The sequence below is a fragment of the Nicotiana attenuata genome, chromosome 2 (genome assembly GCF_001879085.1).
Source record: "Nicotiana attenuata strain UT chromosome 2, NIATTr2, whole genome shotgun sequence".
Taxonomy (NCBI): domain Eukaryota; kingdom Viridiplantae; phylum Streptophyta; class Magnoliopsida; order Solanales; family Solanaceae; genus Nicotiana; species Nicotiana attenuata.
Window position 1 is genome coordinate 91,057,813 of NC_031990.1, and position 23,847 is coordinate 91,081,659.

At 40.8% G+C, this 23,847-nt stretch overlaps 1 protein-coding gene across 1 annotated transcript; it reads right to left on the bottom strand.

The window, feature by feature from the left end:
• On the bottom strand, positions 12,138-23,758 carry LOC109222079 (CLIP-associated protein-like). Its single transcript, XM_019386486.1, has 21 exons — positions 22,193-23,758; positions 21,637-21,792; positions 21,450-21,512; positions 21,186-21,254; positions 20,836-21,001; positions 20,250-20,411; positions 19,985-20,082; positions 18,629-18,703; positions 18,463-18,531; positions 18,290-18,375; positions 17,852-17,969; positions 17,591-17,689; positions 17,138-17,474; positions 15,157-16,910; positions 14,882-14,983; positions 14,553-14,657; positions 14,343-14,417; positions 14,188-14,256; positions 14,043-14,111; positions 13,347-13,448; positions 12,138-12,634 (listed from the first exon to the last, which is right to left on the bottom strand). Exons 1-21 carry the CDS (start codon positions 23,756-23,758, stop codon positions 12,473-12,475), a joined length of 5,502 nt encoding a protein of 1,833 aa, XP_019242031.1. The 3' UTR covers positions 12,138-12,472.

Genomic DNA, 23,847 nt, shown 5'->3' on the forward strand with positions numbered 1-23,847 from the left:
AGTCCGGTAAAGCCAAGGTCACGGTCTGGCATGACAAATCGAAAGATCGCATGATACGGGGACAACCAATCCATCCCCATTATAACCTCAAAATCAACCATGTCTAGAAGCAATAAGATCAACACGGGTCTCAAACCCTCAATACAATATACACAAGTAACGATGAACTCTGTCCACCACTATAGAATCACCCACTGGCGTGGTACATATACAGGAATACCAAGGCATCACTGGCATATGCCAAGTAGGGAGCAAAATAAGAACAACACATATGATACGTAGACCAGGGTAATAGCACTGAAGCCTCCCTGTCACAGACCAGAATAGTACCTGTAATAACTGCATCGGAAGACTCAGCCTCTGGCCTGGCTGGCAAAGCATAACACCGGGGCTGGCCCCCACCTCCGACTGCATCTCTAGGACGATCAACCACTGGCTGTCTCTGCCTCTGCCCGTCCGAAGCTCCCACCTCTACGGTCCCTGCCTCCCCTCTATGATCCCTGCCCCCACCTCTAGCTGCTGGGCGGGCTGTGGATCACTGCTGCCTGAATCGTGGGCGAGGACCCTGTTGTTGAGAGCTGCCCGATGCTCGAGGGCAAAACCTGACAATGTGACCGGGGGTCACCACAACCATAACAAGACCTCGGCTGTGCGACTGCTGGCCCTGTCGACAAGATGTCCTCCCCTGAAGCTCTGAAGTGGGGGTGCACTGATAGGCTGCTGATCTGAATTAATACTGCTGGAACCTCCGCTGCCTGGAGCACATGAGAAACCTGAAGCGCAGACTGAAAGGGCCTCGGGCCTGACCTCGTACCATAGGAATCCCTACCTCCAGAATGAGGTACACTGAATCTTACCATAGACGAGGCCTTTTGTCCGACATCTGACCACCCCCGAGTGAGGGCCATCTCAACTCTGCGGGCCGCATTGGCCGCCTCCTGGAAAGAGATATCACTACCAACTCCCTATGGCCATCTGAAGACGGATCGCCTGAATCAATCCATCAATGAATCTCCGGACCCTCTTCGTCGCTCTAGAGGGAGTATCACAACTGCATGGCGTGCCAGGTCGATAAATCTAGTCTCATACGTGTGACTGTCATAGAGCCCTGCTGGAGGCGCTCAAACTGCCTCGAAGTGCTCCCGCTAAGTGACGGGGAGAACTTCTCCAAGAATATCTCCGCGAACTGATCCCATGTCAAAGCTGGAGACCCTGCTGGTCTAGATAGGCAAAAATCTCTCCACCAATCTTGGCGGACCTGCAAGGCCTGAAGGTAAAAAATCAGACCCGTTGGTCTCCAACTATACCCATAGTCCTGGGAATCTCATGACAACTGAATAGAAAATTCTGGGGATCCTCTGATGAAGCACACGCTGAAAGTGGTGGTGAAGAGCTTGGAGAACCGATCAAGTCTCCACAAAGCATCCGAAGCACATGGCCGCTCCATCACCGGCCTGAGCTGTAATACTTGGCTGAGCTGCCGCAGCTGCTGAACCACTGGGGCGGAGTCTGTGGAGCTACCTGCTTCGGAGTGCGCGTAGCAGGAGTCTGAACCCCTCCTCCAGCCTGAAGAAGGGCTAGTGCTACTGGCAGCAAACCCGCTCAGCAACACTATCCATAAAGCCTGCCAACTGACTTGAGCATCCTGAAGGCTGGGTGAACATGACCCCTCCTGGGACCTGACTGGGCCGTCTGAGTTGCTGGGCTGGAACTCCTCATCATAGTCAATATGAGGCTCCACCTCTGGAACTGCCTCTGGGGCTGGGCTCTCCCTCTACCTCGGCCTCTGGCACGGCCTCGGCCTCTGCCCTCGCAGGCGCTGCTCTGGCTCGGGCTGCTGCGCGTAGAAGAGGAAGCACGTGTTCTCTGCCATCTGCGAATCAACAGAGTAGAAAGACAATCAATATTTGAGAAACAGAATCGCACGACAAGGAAAGAACAAAAGTGAAACTTTTCCTAACTCCGTAGCCTCTGGGGATAAAAACAGCGTCTCGGTACCGATCCCTCAGACTCTACCGGGTTGTGCGTGAGTAGTGAGACCTATGTAACCTAGTGCTCTGATACCAACTTGTCACACCCGGATTTTTCCCACCATCGGGCGTCGTGATGGCGCCTACTAACGGAGCTAGGCCAGCCATACATTAAACATCCGCTATCCAACCTCAACAATATAATATACTAACAACAGTTAAAGAAATACGGAAGACTTCAAGTTTAACAAAAGATATAAAAATGCGGAAGTTTGAAACATATCCCTACCCAAAATCTGGTGTCACTAGCTCACGGACTACTATAGAATACTACAACAAGTCTGAATGAAAGAAATACACATGTCTGTTTCGGTACAATGAAAACAAACTGGAATAAGGAAAAGGGATTTCGGCCTGCGAACGCCAGCTAGGCTACCTCGAGAGTCCCTGGACTGAAGATAGCTCCCGGATAAGAATCCTACTACTGCTGTCCAAAAGCTGCTCCTAGATCTGTGCACAAGAAATGCACAGAGTGTAGTATCAGCACAACCGACCCCATGTGCTGGTAAGTGTCTGGCCTAACCCCGGCGAAGTAGTGACGAGGCTAGACAGGACTACCAGACCAACCTGTACAATTTTTATATACAAATATGCAACAAAAGGAAAGAAAATACCGAAACTAAACAGTTAAAAGGGAGGGAAACATGCTATGGGGAGAGTACAATTTGGATATAAAGTTCATCAGCGTAATTAAGAAACATGGCACAACAAAAATTATCAAAGAATAAGAAATTCAATAGTTGCACGGCATCACCCTTCGTGCTTTTAATCTCAATCTCACCCAAAGCAATCAAATAAAATGCACGGCATCACCCTTCGTGCTTTCCCTCACATAGCTCTCATCTCATGGCACAGAATGACCCTTCGTGCAAATATAATCAAATCAAAGCACGGAATGTACCTTCGTGCATAAATAGTCAAAACATAGCACGGAATGACCCTTCGTGAAAATATAATCAAGAATAGCACGGAATGACCCTTCGTGCAATTTCACTCTTCCTCACCCAAATAACAGTCACAACCAAACGGGCAAGAGGAATAAACAAGTAATATGAACTATCCCGGCAAGGGAATAACACAAATAACAACCAAGTCCCGGCAAGGGAACAATAACAATATCTTTCACAACCCGGCAAGGGCAATACTCACTGTAATCAAACCATCGCGGCAAGGGATTAATCACAACTCTTTTCAATACGTTCATCTCTTACTCAATGGTATTTATCACTCGAGCCAATGCTCCAAGATATTAATATTTCACAACTTATCCTCAAACTCTTCACATTTGCAGAAAAACATGTTTTAGCTTAGAAGAGTTCCAAATTATCTCAAAAACAAGTACAAACAAGGACCCACGGTCATGCTAGACTCCGGTGTATAGATACTCGTCACCACGCCTATACACCGTACTCGATCAATTAGCAAATAGCATTTATGATACTCTAATCCTATTCCCTCAAGCCAAAGTTAGATCAAACACTTACCTCGGTCCAAGAATAGCAATCAACTCTCTAATACCGACTTTCCTCTACAATCCAACTCCGAAACAATGATATCTAGGCATAATTAGTTCAATAATATCAATAAGGGCTCAAAAACATAATCCCATAGCCTAGAAATGAAATTCCTATCATTCTTCCAAAAACACCAAAATTCGACACCGGTCCCACATGGTCCAAACACGAGGCTCGGACCAAAACCCAATCACCCATAACCCCACGAGTTATAATTTATTTCAAGATTCGACCCCAAATTGAGGTTGAATCACCCAAAATTCTCAAAACCCTAACTCTACCCATAACCCTTAATTTCTACTTTGATTTCATGATTTAGGCTTAGAAACTTGCTAATTAATGAAGGAAAAGTGAAGGAAATAAGTGGGAAATTACTTACTCAAGTGATCTTGAAGAGTGGAGGCTTCAATGGAGTCCCAAAGCTTGGGGAAGAAGAGGGTTCGTGAGAAAAATGCCTAAGTCGCGAAACTATTCTGTTTTGAACATTTTAAAAAAAAATCACTGGGCGTATTTACTCTATGCGATTGCATAAGGAGGCTTGCGATCGCATAGGGGAAGGGAAAATTGACCATTGCGATCGCAGAAGTGGTCATGCGAACGCATAGAAGAAAAGGGGCTGTGCATACCGGGGTTGGTTTAATGAAACGCGATCGTGGAAGCTTAATGCGATCGCAAAGAACGAAGGGGCTAAGGTACATGATCGCAGAGGAGTTCATGCGATCGCATAGAACAGAAAATGGACCTGATCAAGTAACCCTACGCGATCGCAGAAAGGTGTATGCGATCGCAGAGGGCAATTTACCTGGACACCAGCAACAGCAGTTTTCAGCAATTTTTCTTAAGTTCAAACACCCCGAAACACCTCCGAAAACACTCCCGAGCCCTCGGGGCTCCTAACCAAACACACACGCTAACTCAATAACATCCTACGAACTAACTCGAGCGATCAAATCGCCAAAATAACATCAAAATCAATGAATCAAGCCTCAAAATCATCATTTTTTATTTCAAACTTCTTAAACCTTCAACTTTAGCTATTTAGGTCCGAAACACGTCAAACGATGTCCGATTTCGACCAAATTTCACAGGAAGCGCTTAACGCATATTTAAGACCTGTACCGGGCGTCGGAACCAAAATACGATCCCGATACCTATATTTTCTAACTCATTTTCATTTCCATTTTTCCTTATTAATTTCAGAAAACAATTTATCAGAAAAATTCTTTTACCGGGGTTCTCGACCTCGGATTTCGACTCCGGGCACATGCCCGAGTCCCATATTTTTCTACGGACCTCCCGGGGCCGTCACATCACGGGTCCGGGTCCGTTTACCCAAAATGTTGACCAAAGTCAACTATATCAATATTAATATCATAATTCACCAAATTTTTCGCAGAATTCATATATTTTAACATAAAAAATTTTCGGCTTCGCGTCCGGAGTGCACACGCAAATCGAGGCAACAAAAAGTGAGGTTTGCAAGGCCTCGGAAGCGCGGAAAAAGGAAGAAATCCGGTGATGACCCTTTGGGTCGTCACAAGTCCCTGGGTAGCTTGACAGAATTTATAGTTGTTCTAGGCATTTAAATTTTCCTGCAATTTTGTTTTAAGGTTTCTTGTTTTAAATATACGCTCGATCCACCGAGCCAAGCTTTTGTTTGAACAATTTTCTCAGTTTTAATCAAACATATCTATCCTTTATCATTATTCATTACTATCTTTATACTTTCCCTTTCTACAGTGTTATTATTACTTTTCCTGATGAACCCGTGACTGTGACATGTAATGAGGTAACGCAATATGAGAATAGTGACTCAGAGGAAGAAGATGAGATACCCGAGAAAATTGTCAGGGAAGTTGAGAATTTTGAGAACAAGTCAAAATCCAACTTGGACGAAACAGAAGCAGTAAACCTGGGAGACGCCGAGACCGTCAAGGAAACCCGCATCAGCATTCATTTGTCACCAACAGAGAAAGAGGAGTACACCCATTTTCTAAGGGAATACGAGGATATCTTCGCATGGTCGTATGACGATATGACCGGTTTGAGCACGTCTACAGTAGCTCACAAGTTGCCTACCAATCCTATGTGTCCGTCAGTCAAGCAGAAACTCAAAAAAACCAGACATGAGTTTGAAGATCAAGAAAGAAGTTACCAAGAAGATCAAAGCCAAGGTTCTCAGGGTGGTTGAGTACCCAACATGGTTAGCTAATATTGTGCCAGTTATAAAGAAAGACGGGAAGGTCCGAGTATGTGTTGATTATCGGGATTTAAACAGAGCAAGTCCCAAAGACGACTTTCCGCTGCCAAATATACACATCCTGATCGATAACTGCGCCAAGCATGAAACTCCAATCCTTTGTAGATTGTTTCGCAGGCTACCACCAGATTTGGATGGATGAAGAAGATGCCGAGAAGACAACTTTTATTACGCCTTGGGGTGTATACTGCTACAAGATGATGCCATTCGGTCTAAAGAATGTTGGGGCTACTTACATGAGGGCCATGACAACCATCTTCCATGATATGATACACATAGAAATAGAGGTATATGTGGACGACGTCATTATCAAATCCAAGAGAGCCGCAGATCACATAGCAGACTTGAGGAAATTCTTCGACGGGCTCAGGAGGTACAATTTGAAGTTGAACCCCGCAAAATGTGCATTCGGGGTTCCTGCAGGAAAGTTATTGGGATTCATTGTCAGTCGGCGGGGATCGAGCTAGATCCGACTAAAGTCAAAGCTATTCAGGAGTTACCACCACCCAAAAGCAAAAAGGACATGATGAGCTTCTTGGGACGGCTCAACTACATCAGTTGATTCATAGCACAGTCCACCGTAATATGTGAACCCATCTTCAAGATGCTGAGGAAGGATGCCGAGACAAGCTGGACCGAGGATTGTGAGAAAGCTTTTGACAAGATCAAGGAATACCTGTCCACACCACCAGTTCTGGTCCCACCAGAACCAGGACGACCTTTGCTACTTTATCTATCCGTGTTAGATGGAGCCTTCAGATGCGTTTTGGGGCAACATGATGAGACAGGAAGAAAGGAGCAAGCCATATATTACCTGAGTAAGAAATTCACACCTTATGAAGCACGGTATTCTTTGCTTGAACGCACTTGTTGTGCTCTGACATGGACAGCTCAGAAATTGAGGCATTATTTATGTGCCTACACTACATACCTCATATCCAGGATAGATCCTCTGAAGTACATATTTCAGAAGCCCATGCCTACGGGGAAGTTGGCTAAATGGCAGATACTGCTGAGTGAGTTCGACATCATCTACGTAACTCAAAAGTCGGCCAAGGGACAAGCATTGGCAGATCACCTCGCTGAAAATCCGGTGGGAGGAGAATACGAACCCTTGAAAACGTATTTTCCTGATGAAGAAGTATCATTCGTAGGAGAAGACATTACGGGAGCATATGATGGTTGGAGGATGTTCTTTGACGGAGCTGCAAATTTCAAAGGAGTAGGCATTGGAGCAGTCTTGGTATCAGAAACGGGTCACATTATCCTGTATCTGCTAAAATTAGATTTCCCTGCACTAACAACATGGCAGAATATGAGGCCTACATACTAGGGCTCAACATGGCAGTCGGCATGAACATTCAGGAGTTGTTGGTGATCGGCGATTCAGACTTGCTTGTGCACCAGGTACAAGAAGAATGGGCTACCAAGAATTCCAAGATATTGCCATATCTGCACCATGTGCAGGAATTGAAAAGGAGGTTCACGAAGATAGAATTTCGACATGTGCCCAGAATTCAGAATGAGTTCGCCGACGCATTAGCCACTTTGCCATCAATGATGCAACATCCAGATAAGAGCTATATTGATCCCATTCCGGTGAGGATCCATAATCAGCCGGCATATTATGCCCATGTCGAGGAAGAAGCAGATGGAAAGCCTTGGTTCTATGATATCAAGGAGTACTTATCAAAAGGAGAATAGCCGGAGCATGCAAACCACATTCAGAAACGCACGCTCCGGAGATTGTCAAATCACTTCTTCCACAACGGAGGGAACTTGTATAGAAGAACTCTGGATCTGGGTTTGCTAAGGTGTGTCGACGCAAAGGAAGCTTCCAAGCTACTTAAGGATGTGCATGCTGGGACATGTGGTCCGCACATGAATGGTTTCGTTCTGGCCAAGAAGATACTCAGGGCAGGTTACTTTTGGATAACCATGGAGACGGATTGTATTCAGTATGTCCGCAAATGCTTTCAATGTCAAGTGCATGCTGACATGATAAAGGTGCCGCCAAATGAGCTCAATGCAACAAGTTTGCCTTGGCCATTCGCCGCCTGGGGAATGGATGTTATTGGTCCGATCGAGACCACTGCTTCAAACGGACACCGGTTCATTCTAGTAGCCATTGATTACTTCACAAAATGGGTAGAAGCTACATCTTACAGAGCCGTAAACAAGAAAGTCGTCGCAGATTTTATTAAGGATCGTATTGTCTGTCGATTCGGAGTTCCTGAGTCCATTATTACTGACAACGCCGCCAACCTCAACAGTGAACGGATGAAAGCTATGTGTGAAACTTTCAAATCAAGCACAAGAATTTCACCACCTACAGACCTCAGATGAATGGAGCCGTAGAAGCCGCCAACAAAAACATTAAGAAGATACTAAGGAAAATGGTAGAGAATAACAAGCAGTGGCATGAGAAGTTACCCTTTGCTCTGTTAGGGTACCACACCACAGTTCGCACGTCAACCGGGGCAACCCCCTACATGCTGGTTTATGGTACAGAGGTTGTCATCCCAGCCGAGGTAGAGATTCCTTCCCTAAGAGTCATACAGGAAGCTGAACTCAGCGATGCGAAATGGATAAGGAGCCTTTATGAGAAATTGGCCTTATCGATGGAAAGAGAATGAACGCAGTATGCCACGGCCAACTATATCAGAACAGAATGTCCAGAGCTTTCAACAAAAGGGTCAAACCAAGACAGTTCGCACTAGGGCAGCTGGTATTGAAGAAGATTTTCCCACACCAAGATGAAGCCCAAAGGGAAATTCTCTCCCAACTGGCAAGGTCCGTATATGGTTCATAGAGTACTAACAGGAAGAGCACTCATACTTGCAGAGATGGATGGAGAGATCTGGCCAAAACCAATCAATTCAGATGCAGTCAAGAGATACTATGCCTAGAATCATTTCATATTTCCTTTCTGATGTAATTGAACTACACTTGACCTGATTCCCGTTTAAGAGGAAATATGTAGGCAGCCTTATGGGTTCGTTCATATCACATTAAAATTTTCATTTCCCCAAAAAAAATCAAAAACTGTGGCAGAATTTTGAGGAGGGTCCTCAATATTCTGGAGTAAGTCCAGCCAATGCCGACGTGCGTTAGGAAGCCAGTAATCAGTCAAGAACTGGGGCAGATTCTCAAAATTCCGAGGAAGATTCAGCAAGATCCGCCATCCGAAGACGGTTAGAAGTCATCTACTAAACTGGGACAGAATTTTGAGGATCCTCCTCAAAATTCCAACATAAGAGAGCTCCAATGCCTTCGAAATGTGTCACAGTCGCTAATCCATCAAAGTTGCTTGATATATCAATACACTTCCAAAAACAATTCTATTTTATCAATGAATGCATATTTTTCGAAAAATCTATTTTTATAACAGTCAGGTGCTACCCATGGGAATTCGAAGGGGGCTTCCAGAGCGGAGCAAAGCAAGACCAGCAGACGAAGTGGTCTATTTCTGCATAATCACTTAGAAATCCTACTTTAGGACTTTGATTAGTAAAGACCTTAACTGTGTTTGAGTCGTGTTGCTTGTATGTTTGTTTGAGGAGGAAATTGTGAGCCTTTTTAATTGCTCCCATTATGTGAAAATCCAAAATATTTTTTACTGTCGCCTTAGATTTTTGCCTTTAAAACCTTAGGGTTATGTCTAGAACCACCCATAGGTAGAGGTCCTAACACCCTCCGGGACCGTTAAGAAGGGACGGGTAGCAGCACGCAATTGGAATCAGTGACCAAACACTCGCTTTGCATGACCAATAAGGGGATGGGAAGGGTAGACATGGATATGATGACCGGTGCGCTAATGCCACGCGTAGCCCCTTTCCAAGGAGTGATTACCGGGTATTGTACTGATGTGATCCTATAGGATAACCAACCTAGGACCCCTCTTTACCAAATCCTTTTGCTTGAAACTTCATTTTTCCTTTTTTTCACAACCTGTTTAAATTCTTATTTTTATACAATGCCCAACATGCTCTACTTGCAATTACTTGCTTCAATTGTTTATTTATGGACTGATTTGTGAATATAAGTTCGGTCGGGACCTACAGTTGTGGACCAGAGGGGTGCCTAACACCTTCCCCTCGAGGTTACCTCGAGCCCTTACACTAATCTCTGGTAATACAAACCAACCCGAGAGTTAATTACTCTAGGTGCCCTAACGCACCTTAACTCGTTAGGTGGCGACTCTTCAAATACCCAATTCCCAAAAGGAAATGAGTCATTACACCCCGTGAATGTCGAAATCCGGACTCCTCCCCGCGGAGGAAAAAAAAAGGGGGCGCGACAACTACAAGGTAGTTCCAAAATCGACAAAAGCAAAGACTGTAAAAGGTAGCTTACCAAAGTTATACTTCTAGCCTCAAACGAAAAAGATTCAACATACAAAAAATATAAAGTAAGAACAGATCCAGTATTCAGTATCTTATTGTTTCGTGTCGGAAACAAAGAAGAGCATCCAATCTTGGTTCTTCCTGAACACTTGGTTATCAATTCCAATGCTAATAGTAGTGCATTTAATAAGAGAAATATTTTTATTATTAGATTAAAATGCAATTTGTGCAAATCGCATGATAGAATTAAAAAGATATCTTAGCTAGTAAAAATATGTTGATCAACTAAATAAAGGGTTGATTGCAAAATTATATAGTAAAATAAAATAGTTTTAGTTTTGACTCAGCAGAAAATGATACCAATAATTACTACCAAGAAGAATACTTAAATACTTTAATACCAAATGGTCTTCCATCATACATGTTTGTTGTCAAGTTTCTTATTTCTTACGTATGTTAGTGTCACCTATATATAATAGACTAAGTTAAAATTGATCTTTCCTTGTATAATATAGGTTAATTTTAAAGAAAAATATGCATGTCATGTTACTAAAAACTTAGGACCCGTTTGGCCATAGATTTTGCCAAAATATATATTTGGGGTTTTTTTGGCAAATACAATAGATTTTATCTATATTTTGCCAAATTCCCAAACCCAAACCTAAAATATTACTATTATATTTTTTAAAAATTGCCCCAAACTTTTATATTTTATAAAAGAGCCCACCATTTATTACTTTGTAACAATGTTGTTTCGTCTTCTTAGTCATCTAATAGTGTATTATGTAGTTCATTATAAAAATGATAATTTTGTACCAAATTTATTTATGTTCAGGACTATAGTTTGCGATAATATAATAAATGTTATTTATGAAGGTATTATTGGGTATTTGTGATAATTTTTAAAACTTGTGGGTATAATTCATATTTCATATTTTTTCAAAAAAAAAAACTGAAATGTTTTGAAAACTGATGTCCAAATACATTTTCATCTTCAAAACAAACTTCACCCAAAATCAGATTTTTTAAAATAAATCTAGGAATCTATGGCCAAACGCTAGCTTAGCTACGCCGAATAGCTTATGTAATAGCACACATATGGTATATAGAAGTTTTGACAATAACGTCGTACATGCAAAATATATGATACTGGTCAATGTGCTTCTAAGTATATTTTTATCCCTGAATTCAACTTTCGTCTTCCAAACTAAAGAATATCCTTTTAAGTTTGTGTAAAAGTAATTTTTAGTATGTTTATGTTTTGCAAATATAATAAATAAAGCACAAGGACAAACATCCTAAATATTGGACTATATTTACTGCACTATGTTTTTTTGCACGAACAACTGTATGTTGCACTTTCAAGAGGGATATCAAGATCGACAACAAGAGTTCTGGTTAAGGCAGAGCAACCAACGCATTAGGAGAAAACATACACACAAAAATATTGTCCACAAAGAAGTGTTCGTTAAGATACCATCACATTAAATACTTTTAAACTATAATATATAATTATCTAAGAAACATGACAAGTTATGCTAATGTAATAATATTTTCGATATTTAGATGATTGTTGTATTATTATACATAAAATTTCTCTCATTAATTAAATTTTATTGTTCCTTCGTATAAATAATGTTTAAATCTATCACGTGCCATTATTAACGTGATACTGGCGAAATGGTTCACATTTACTGTGCTCAACAATCAACAGCCATTTTGCGCCAGCATAAATACAACTACATGAATAATCTTAAGTAATAACAAGCTAAATAAGAACTACCACCAAAGGATGTCGTGAAGCTGATGAGACTGCTCTTCCTTTAACCAGAAGTTTCGGGTTCAAAGTCTGGGTATGAAAAAATCCTTGGTAAGAAACACTTCCCCCGAATGGCACCCTGTGCGACGTGAATCCAAATATAATCAGGCTCCAATGCAGGTACCGGACACCGGGTGAAAATACAGGAAAAAAAAAGAAGAAGAAGAATAAGCTAAATAAGAGCTTCGAACTTGTATTGTTTCAAGTTACAATGATTTACTCCAATGTATAAACAATCTTCCAAAAACTGTTCATTTCACTATGAGCACAAAGTTCACCGTTATACAACATCACATTTCTTCCCAAATCACTCTCTTTCAACTCCCCAACCAATTAAGTGAAAAGAAAAAAAGAAGAAAAAGATAAATATAAAAAGAATACAACCTCACCCACCAAAAAATTACACACATTCACACAGATATACAAAGACGTCAAATATTGAATCACAAAATTCAACTACACACATCAACCTACAATAAATTCCCAAAAAAAACTACACCCGCCTAACTATGGCTTGCATCTACCGGAGTACCAGTTCTGGCCTGTGATATTCGATTTGCATAAATGGTAACCAATCGTAACTGCGTACTGTTCAGCCCTTCCAAGTATGGCATAAATGCTTTGCCCAGCATGATGTATATGTCAACCAAACAGAAAACAACAGTCTGCCACCCAAAAAAAATTACGCATATCAAAATATAGCTAAAGAGATGTAAAACTGCAAACGTGAAAACACTTTTGGTCTAGACGTGGTTTTAAACCTAGACATGGTTTGAAAATCACATATAGACAACTAAAATGAAATTCGGTACAAAAATTATTGTTAAGTGCTTCGTGAGGATTCATTCCAATTTTTATTTACTAGGTTCGAATCCCTAATTCTGGTGTAGGTATGCAGGACAACCCTCAAACGGAATTGCTTTTGCTATTCTTTACACCAACCTGCAACCTATCATACATTAAGGGCAAACTGATAGGTAGAGAAGTACCCCTGCAGGCTATCTAGTTATCTCCAGTTCTCCACAATGTAAAGAAAACCAGCAAGATATGCACATAGCGACATACTACAGAAGCTACATATCACTTCCTGTGCCAGCTTGCGCACCTCAATATTCCACCGGGCACCTGCTACTTCCCACCAGCACAGGGTACCAGCTAACTCTGCCCATCAAAGCTTGGGGAGATGGGAAGAAATTACATAGTGAACCTGATATTTCATGGTTCCACTAGGCCACACCCTCGAGTGCTTCATTTCCTACTTTCTTTTCAAACTACGATGAAGCAGATGAATAATTACTGAATATCTTTAATTCTGCTACTCCATTCGGCTTCTCTGAACACAACAGCTGAAAAACACAAGAAAACAGGGAATTTCACCTTGCGGACATCAGCACTCTGGTTTCCAAAAGCATCAAACAGGGAAGGCAAGAATGAAGGCAGCTGAGACATCAATTCCTCCTGGGAGAGCCTCCCAACAAGCTGAAAAAAGAGACAAGAAATCCACATTAGAAACCAATGATAGCATTCAGAGCTTGCATATACTAGCGAAAAACATAACTTCTTCTATGACAAAATAAGACCCCAAGGTGCAATTATACCTTGACACTAAAAACTCTTCAAACCAATAATTTCACTACATCCTAGTAAACAAATCTTGTAAAGTCATGATGGTACCGCATGAGTTGTCACATGTGCTTAGGAGTAATAGTTGCATAATAAGATGAGAACTTTAGTATAATCTGTTACATTGCTTCAAAGAACAAGGACAAAGTATAACTGCTAGGGACGAGGTAAATGCTGAATGGCCCATGTCATTGCAAAGAAGGAAAAAAGCTGAAAATTTCCTCCTTTGACTGGATTTCAACAAGATAGACTAAAGTAGTACAGAATGCCGCCAACAAAACATAACCCTTGCCCCCTAACAGTACATGTATGGATGATTTCAACTCTGCACAACATAAGAAACTGGAAGAAAAGGATGGATTGATAAAAAAGAGAGCAAACTTAATGTAGCCAAGAAAACACCAAATTAAGCTAGTTCGGCGAATTGAAACAAACTTAATCAGCAATCACCTTTGTCAACGTGTTTATACAAGTTACAAGAGTCTTCTCGTCTTCAGTGACAAGCAAAGGAACAATAACCTGCAATACCAACTATAAGACAATGCAAGAACGACCAGCTCATGATCAAAAGAAAGAAGTACAATCCAGCACTTACACTTAAGCATCTGAACGGGTCGTACTGGGACAAAATTGTAGTTAAACAACTCTCGGCTTCATTAGCAACCTAAATGATGTTACAACACATTAAGCAAAGAGGGAAACAAAAAGCTATAACACAATATTTTCAGCGAAGCCCAAGCGGAAGTTTACTTTTGCAACATCATCCTTGGTCACGTGGAGCAGCTTTTCAATTATGATCTCAACTGAGTCCTCCATAGCATTTTTCTGGAACAACACATTGATAATGGAAGAGAAAAGGTAAGATATGTGTAGAAGACAACTGCTCCTCTTAATTTAGAAAAGGGAGGATCAAGGGGGACGGAATTCCACAAGTGACCACTGAAAAGACAGCCAACATACCTGATTCTTCAGCATTTCAAGAATCAGAGATAGGGCAAGTTCCCTTGTCAATGACTCAGAATCGTCTAACACCTCAAGCACAGCAGTTAATATCTGATTGAAGTACTGCACAAAACAAAAGATGACATGTCATGAAATCCATATCCTTTTTTACTTTTATTAGAGTACTAATCCCAAAGGAGCACAAATTAAGCTCCAACCATTTGGAATATGATTCGACTACTAGACAGAAAAGCAGTGAATTAGAGTATGATCCTGGGTCTTGCATTAAGAATCCGACAATCAACATTAACTGACTAAACATCAACAGATTCCAATGGCAAATATACCTTGCTCCAGATGGATTGATCCTTAGCAACAGAAGCTTCGACCAATTGTTCAAGTGCATCACGCTTGTTAGCAGAAGGACTTCCATCATTACCATTGCAAATCTACTCAAAAGTGGAAGATAAAGCGGCGTAAGAATACTGAAGGTTTTTATCCTTTAATTATTACAAAATTAGACTTGAGAAATCATCTAAAAGATTCTTCATGATGGAAGTAAAACGTGACAATATAGCACAACCTGCACAGATGGACCACAAAAAAAAAAAAAGAAACTCACCAAATGAAGAATATGAGGGATGCTTGGTCCAGTTTCTAGAGTTGAATTTATCTTGAGAGCAGAGAGTTTTAGGTGATTAGGCCCCAGGTTAGATGAAGATCCATTATCAACTAGCTCATTGCCGTCCAGATGAGGAGTGGAGGCCTGTTCTATGTTTGAGCTGTTATCCTTGCTTTCCAATGTCCATAATGTGTTATTCTCACTTGTGGTAAGGGCCCCAAATTTCAAATCCTTGGCTTTTGAAACAGGAGGATCAGTGTTGGAACCAGTTTCCACACCACGATAGAAGTCCTGAGTACCATCAGACAACTGACCAGTAGATCTAGTCATATAGGTTGGGTCTTGAAGAGAGTTCCACTTTCTGATGCTATCAGAATCAACTGCACCCCCAGAATACCTTCCAAATAGATTATTCTTCGTTGAAGTGCCAATATATCCCTCTTCAGATGATGTTCCAACAACATCAGATGGATCATAAGAAGACTTGGAACGTTGTCTATCTTTCTTGCTCTGCAGGAAATTCATCAAATCCACCTCTATACGAGGCGTGCACTTCTTAAGAGCCCGTCTTAAGGAATTTTGTTCTTCAACCGATAAGCTAAGAATGAAATTGAGAACTGCTGTCGAGTCGAAGTGTGTGTACATTGATATAATGCACGAAATAGCTGCTTCTTTCAGTTTGGTATTCTTATCATGGATCAATGGTGTCAACTTAGCAAGCCATAACTTGAGGATGCCAATGTTAGCAGCACCTTCAGAATTTGAAGGATGCTTGTTAAATGAGCCAATTGCAAACTCAATTACTGCGAGTTTAGCCTTTGGGGACCGCTGTTCATCTAATGAACGGAGCAAAGCTGGCAAAAGGGAATCTATCCCATATGTCTTGCTAACTATTTCAAGGGTAGTTGAGCAGGGCTGCCTCACCAATTCCTTGGGATCAATTAACCGTGAGAAAACATGTGGCAAGATCCTCTCTACATAACTTTCAAATGGCTTTCTGCAAGCAGGAATAAGATCTGCAAGGGTTGAAAGTGCTGCCTGTGCGACTTTATGATGGGGATCATCAAGATGCTGGAAAAACAATTTCATAACCTTCTCAAAACTCTGAGTTATTTCTTGAATACCTCTAGGGCCCTGCTGTAGCAAAGACCGGAGATAGCTGAATGCAGCAACCCTGGCTTTCCAATCTGAAGTAGAACTGAGACCCTCACTTAATGCATCATTTAGCGAAGCTGGACCATCCACATAACTAGATACATCTCCTAGTGGAAGCTGACTGTCATCAAAGCTCCTCCTCCTGCTAGCTGACATTCTTCCTGCTGCATTCTTTTTTAAGAGAGGACGTTGAAAATTGGGAACATGATTATTATGGGAGTCCCTAAAGTTAGCATCTCTGTACGGTGTCTCTAAGTATTGTCTGTCAACACGAGAGTTCATAAACCGCCTAGTGTCTCTCAGCTCAGCATTCTCTTCAACAAGTCCTCTATCCTGTGGTTTCTCAGAAGCTCTTCTTGCAGTGTAGGAGTTGAGTGCAGAAAAAGACTCATGATCCGTACTACTTCGATATGATGCTTTAGCTGAATCCTTTGAGGCCTGGATCTGAGTGATGATATCAGACAAAACCAACCCACCATTGCGATTATTTCCTTTAGTCATAGCAAATGGTGCATCAACCAGTGAAGCATTACTAAGACTAGTTGATGCAGGAACAGCAAGAGGGAACGGTGGATCACGGGATGAGGGCGGGTCAACTCCTGCACTAGGGGACAACATAAGAACATTTTAAGCTGTTCAATAAAAACTCAAAAGTTACAGCAGTAGTTCAAATGTACTTTTAGTAGAATCATACAACTGCATGCAGATGACCTTTCACGGTGTCAACAATTAATTAAACACAGAAAGCTTTTCTTCATCAAATCAGTAATTACTTAACACATCAAGTTTCAGGATGCAGAAAAATAATGGAAGAGGAAACAATCACCTAGATCCAAACTAGAGGAGCGACTTCTCTCAGATACATCTAGCCCTTTGAGCAGGTTTTCTATAGCAGAAACTTTCTGTTTACTGGCATGAAGTACACTTTCCAGGCTACGTTCCACTCCCACAGGCTTTGCTTGTGGCAAAAGCAGCCCAGAGGACAAGGACGTCCCTGAAGACAAATTAGCACTTCTATCCATGGCAACTATTGCAGACGTTCCATAACCAGGTAGATGTGAAGAAGCAGATGTTTGAGAAGAAAGTGAGAACTGTGAACTCCTTTCTCGAACAGAAGGAGAAGCATGCCGCTTATGAATACCACCATCTTCCTCATTTATGATCTGAAAAAAGATCAACTTTAGTCCACAACATCGCCCTTGAAGACTGATCTGGAGTATATGACAATTATCTGTCCTGGAAGGATGCTGGGAGCAATTTAGAAGAGAAAAGACAGTACCCTTTGGATAGCAGGATCAAAGGACATAAACAAACGCCTAGAACGTTCTGGCCAAGTTCTTGCAAACATTCTGTACAAAGTTCTTGCAGTTGATCGTACCTGTTGTTAAAGCTAAGTGATAAGAATTGCCAACAAGAGATCTTGAATCACAGCTGAGGGGTTGGGGCAGGGGGGGAAATGGGTGATGCAAACGCAAGGTATACATGCAGATAATTATGCAAAATTTGTAAATATATGATACTCAGAGTTTAACATTCATACCTCACTCATTGCATCAGCGACACAACATTTTATAAGGTCTTCATAAAGCTCAGCTGAGCGTTGTACCTCAGATGCATCAGGCCAATGTTCAAGGATCAGAAGTGCATACTCACCGCATCTGTCATCGAACATAATCAGAAGATGGAACAGCACTGTAGAGAATTAAATACAGAATCATTTTTTTATAACCGTGGTGTCCGGGCCAGCTTACGCGCACCTCGACTAATTCCACGAGGTACCTGCTACCTCCCAAGTACGAGGTAACTCTATCCACCAAGGATTGGACAGATGCAAAGAAATCACCTAGTGTTTTTGCCTCGGCTGGGATTTGAACCTGAGACCTCATGGTTCTCAACCCACTTCGGTGACCACTAGACCACACCCTTGGGTGCAATTAAATATAAAATTAAGATCTGTCAGCTAGAAGCACTATCAAACCTTGCACGAAGTACTGCATTTCTGTCATTCTTTGCAGAATCAGCTATACGAGGAAGTGCTCGACCAACTTTGCAGTTGCGCAACATCTGAAATGAAAAAAACAACAGCAAATGATTGATAGATACTGTACATACGGGCCAGAAAACAGATTCAAGAATCACATAAAGCATTACCGTCTTTATGCAGTTATCAGCAGATTCTGCAATTACAAGAACAGTTATCACAACAAGCTTGAAAAGAACCTGAAGTTCAATGAGGATGTCATAACCTTGCGCAAGTTAGAGCAAATGTAAATGATAGAAGTATAAGCACATGGATAACTATATAACTTGTTCTCACCGGAATGAACATCTCAGCACATGCCTCAAAATCTCCCAACAGCTCTTTTGATAAGAAGTTCAGTAAGTGACATGCCTACCATTCACATAAGACGGTGGATTAGCCTTCATTAGTGTCAGAATTCAAAACTTTTCTTGAATAAGTAAGAACTCAGAACATTGCAAAAGTTGATGCACAGCAATCCAGAATGAAACGGAAGTTTAAGCTAATCCATCACCAATAAGCAAAAGCATGCAGTTAAACAATCGCCTAGCCTGTATGGTAAAAATATGCAGGTGTATATGCATCTATATTGACGACATATTTGAGAACCTTACACAATGCTCACACTTCCTCTCTTTTTTCCCGTTCTACTCAATAACGACCAAAGTAGAATATCTAGTTGTCTACCCCGCTTTACTTTTAGCAGATCCTTTTTTCATTTTTCACTAAATTGGTTTCCCAAATCTCACTGAAAATTTACTGCTTTCTATCTGAGACAAGAAATGTAGTCAAAATGCATTAGAGATGTAACCCTTGCATGCCTAGGTGTAGCGCTAGCCCCTGGATAAATGCAACAGAAAAAAGAAAGGGGAGAGTCTCTTTGACTCCTTTGAGGCCTCTGTAAATCTGCAAGTACTTCCTAGAACAGAAACCCGAAAGGATGGAACTAGACCGTAATCAGTGTTGGGCACATAGAGCAACGCATGCTAAAAGAAATTTCAATATCATGTCCATATTGACTTCACAGTGCTCAACTAAATGAATCAGGTGTCATGCTCCGACTTATTTGATCATAACTGTTTAAACAACTCCGGTTTCAAACTAAAAGGAGGAAAGGATTATATAAACCCAATTTTCAGCTTAGGTGCTCTTTGCATTTACATCAGCTTGGAGGTGCTCTCTGCATAATTGAGTTGTCTCACATATTAAACTAAGAATACAGCTTTTAGAGTATTATTTCTGAAAAACAAAAGAAGCAACTGAAATGACAAATTCCTGCGATATATAAGGCATTAGCAGGGTATTTCTTTTATTTTAGTAAGCAATTAGCGGCTATATTAATGGACTAGGATACGGGAATAGGAATATAAAATCAACTTCTACTAGGTTTTCATTGTATCTGACTGGTCCATAGGTAACCCCAACACATTTCAGACAGGTGCATCATGGTAAATGATAGTCAGGCTAATAAATGTAGTACAGCATACTTCAGCATACTTCAGCAAACTAGAAATAAAAAGAACAAGTATCTCATACGACACATACTTCTCAGTAAAAGTATCTCATAGGGCACATCTCAGAAAAAATATCTTATAGGCAGACAAGCAAAATATATGACAACATAAAGAAGTAGCCAGTGTTATGAAACCAAACCTGTTTTATTATGCTGGATCTCCTATCAGATAACTGTGTGCTCAAAGGGCCAACAAGTTGCTTTAGAAGTCCACGAAAACAAGGATAATCAGCTGCACCTAATGGAACAGAATAAGAGATAACATGCATTACCAACTGCACTGTCTTAAGCACATAAGGACACAACATAAGAAGATGCCACTATAAGAACATATGGAAGTGTTACACATTATTTCAACAAAGGAAGGGAAAGGTCATTATGTGAAGTGCAAAGCTGGTAAAATACCTCCAATAACAAGAGCTTCAACTCTCTGCATAGCGGCAATACGGATAGACCAATCTTTCTCTGGTACAAGGGTAGAGGCAATTTTCTCGAATTCCCTTATCAGTTCCTTTTCTGAATACACTTTAATTGGATCGACAGGCTTTTCTGTAATATCACTATCCCCTGCACAAGAACAGAGATCAAACTAAAATCATATTAACATGTAAAAACCATAGACTATCTGTTTGCATTATTTGATTGCATAATGTCTCCCTTCTGTTCCATTTTTTGCTCAAATTACCATTTGTCCAAAAATTGCTCACAGACAAATAATCTCACAATCTCATAACAAGGAGAACATTTTTCTATGCTCATAAACCTGCTGCACAAGCACGCTTTTCCTTCCCTCCCCCCTTCCCCGTCTTCTGCTCAGTCATAACCCTTAAACCAAAAAGAATACGCACATAGGACAGGCAAACAACAAATAACAATGAAGGCCAACTAACGCAATCTTGGAAACTTTTAGTCCAATAACATGGTAACTGGATGCTAAAATAAGCTTAACATGACATAAAAGTTTAATTGTGATAATAGTGCATATACATACCTCCAAGGAGAGACGCCTCTCTTGTTGAACGCTTTGCTTTAGGACTGCTTTTCTTGGAATTAAGGCTAGCAGATCTCACCTCACCAGCTGAATAATTACTTGAGATTCCATCAGTAGATCGACTTTTAGGCTCAATCTTCTCAAGTCTGGCATTAATATCTTTTAGCTGCAGCCAGTAAACAAGTCAAAACAAACATTGAGCAGAACTTTTGTTTACCACATCAGCTTCTACTGACAAAGTAAAGCACAAGCTAAAGTTGGAAGAAAACTCAGTTTACCACACACCACGCAGGATGTTCAAGAAAAGAATCTATTTGCTAGAATGAGATCATCTAAAGCTAAAGGCTTACCAACATGGAAGGAAGATGATGGCGCTGAAGCTCATCACGGAACTGGGGTCCAACCTCTGAATACATCTCCTGCAAACAGGAAATATGGGGAGATAATTTTCAAACAAAAGAAAATGGGAAGAGTAGTCTGGGTTTCTTTCTTTCGGGAAAGGAAGAGTAGCCAGTTAACGACATAATAATTGGTTTGTCAAGGCACCGAAGACTAATTAAGAAAAGCAGTTTGACCAAACACAGGAAATTGAGAAAAGATAGCAGTTTAACTACCTCAATACATGATATGGCTGCTTCCCTTACTCCATGATTAGGATCATTCAACATATGCAAAATCTGATGATAGCAGCAAAGAAAAAGCATGTTTAGAACTTTTTTATTTACAAATGAAAACACATCCCATGTTTAGCTATATATGTGCTAGTAAATGATATTAAAATAAATATATCTATTAACATACGGGAGGAAGAATAGCCCGTTGAAGGGGCAGCTCGGTCGATGCAAAAAGACCAATTGCTGATGTAAGAGTACGAGCAAATTCTTCTCGAACTTTAAAGCTTTTGTGCATCCAAGCACAAGACCCAGCTCTCTCAACTATAATTGTTGGTGAAGAAACCTGGTGAAAATATAACAATCAACCAAATCATTTTCTAGTTTTTTACCCTCATCATACCCAAAAATTAGAAAGAAGAGATTAAATGATTTGTGATGCTCATGTAACTAACATACGAGTGACGAAATATCCAATACTACCTTTGTCCCAATCTATGCGTCATACTTCTTTTTTTTTTTTTTTTTGAGATGGTAACAGATCCAATATATTAATAAATCATCAGCACAAATTTTGTACTGGAACCAAGATTACATCAAGAAGAGCTAGGTCAAAACAAAATTAAACTTCCTTGTTCTTCTTACAAGGAGCCTAAGACTTCTATGATTGAATCCTGGTCATCTATATATTCTGCTTTACACCAAAAACTAAAAAGAAGAATAGAATTCATTTTGATCTTCTGTACAGGGCTACTTATATCTTCAAAACACCTTGCATTCCTCTCCTTCCAAATTGTCCACCAAATGGCTGCTGGGACAATTTTCCATCTATCTTTGTTAGATGTAGAGCTCCCCCCCGTGTTCCAGCTAGACAAAAGTTCATAGGTTCTTCCTGGCATTGTCCATCGGATGCCCCTGATGTTAATGAACAACTCCCACAGCTGTCTTGTCACTCTACAATGTAGAAACAGATGGTTAATTGTCTCTGCATCTTGGCCACACAAATAACATCTAGAGCAGATTGATAAACCTCTTTTCATGAGGTTTTCTTGAGTGAGTACTGCTTCTTTAGCCACCAACCAAGTAAAGCATGCCACTTTATATGGTATTTTGACTTTCCAGATATGCTTCCAAGGCCATAGGCTGAGTTGAGATCCTACCCGATTCAAATTTTTATAGGCTGATCCTACTGTAAACCTCCCGCTGCTATGTTTCTGCCATACTAAAGTGTCTTCCCCTTCTTGTAATCCTCCGCATTGCTCCAAAGTATTGTAAAATTCAGTTATTGTTGTTAGTTCCCAGCCTTGTAACAATCTTCTGAATGTCAAGTTCCATCCTTCAATACCCCATACCTCCTTAACTGTTGCCCCTTGTTGTTGATTCAAAGTAAAAATATCAGGGAACAAATTCTTCAAACTTCCAATTCCTAACCAGTTGTCCTCCCAAAATAACGTTTTCCTTCCATCCCTCACATTAAGACTTAAGTCATGAAAAAGGTTTGGCCATAAGTTCCGGATTGATCTCCATAGACTAATTCCATAAGGGTTCTTCACCTCTTTGGTCATCCAAAACCCTTCTTTTCCATATTTTGCCTTTATCACCTTGCCCCATAGTGTTTGTTCTTCCTTAGGAAACCTCCATAACCACTTCATCAACAGACATTTGTTCTGCTTCCTAAGGTTTTTGATTCCTAATCCACCTTCTCGTTTACTAATAGTCAGCTTCTTCCAATAAACTAGGTGAAATCCTTTTTTTTCTTTATTTCCATGCCATAAAAAGTTCCTTCTCAGAGTTTCCAATCTATTTTCTACACTTGCAGGTAGAGGAAATAAAGACATCATGTAGGTAGGGAGAGCATCTAGCACAGAGTTAATAAGTACTAGTCTACCTCCCAAAGAGATATACTGTGTTTTCCATCTAGCTAGCTTTTTTTCACATCTTTCCAAAACTCCATTCCAAATTTCTTTGGATTTGCTTTTTGCTCCCAAAGGCATTCCCAGATAGATAGTTGGAGTTGTGCCTATTTCTCCTCCCAAGATGTTTGCCAGCATCTGAATATTAGGCACCTCATTTACTGGGAAAATCTGACTTTTTCTCCAGTTAATGTGAAGACCAGAGACAGCTTCAAAGAGGATGAGGATAATCCTGAGGTACTTTACCTGACTCTCTTCTGTTCCACAAAAAATAAGGGTATCATCTGCATATTGTAAGTGAGTTATTTCTAACCTCTCATCTTGATTATTTGCTACGTTGAATCCCTTAATCCACCCATTATAGTGAGCAGTCTTCAACATATTGTTCAAACCTTCCATAGCTAGTATGAAAAGGAAAGGTGAAAGGGGGTCACCTTGTCTCAAGCCCCTTTGAGAAGGGAAAAACCCTACTGGAGATCCATTAATCA

Excerpts from the sequence above, each read along its gene's own strand:
- LOC109222079 (XM_019386486.1), bottom strand. The coding sequence starts at position 23,758 with ATGGAAGGTTTGAACAATATGTTGAAGACTGCTCACTATAATGGGTGG. Across the intron at positions 16,911-17,137 it reads CTCCTCTAGTTTGGATCTAG|GAGTTGACCCGCCCTCATCC; the intron begins GTGATTGTTTCC and ends CCCCTAGTGCAG. Across the intron at positions 14,112-14,187 it reads ACCCGTTCAGATGCTTAAGT|GTTATTGTTCCTTTGCTTGT; the intron begins GTAAGTGCTGGA and ends TTGGTATTGCAG.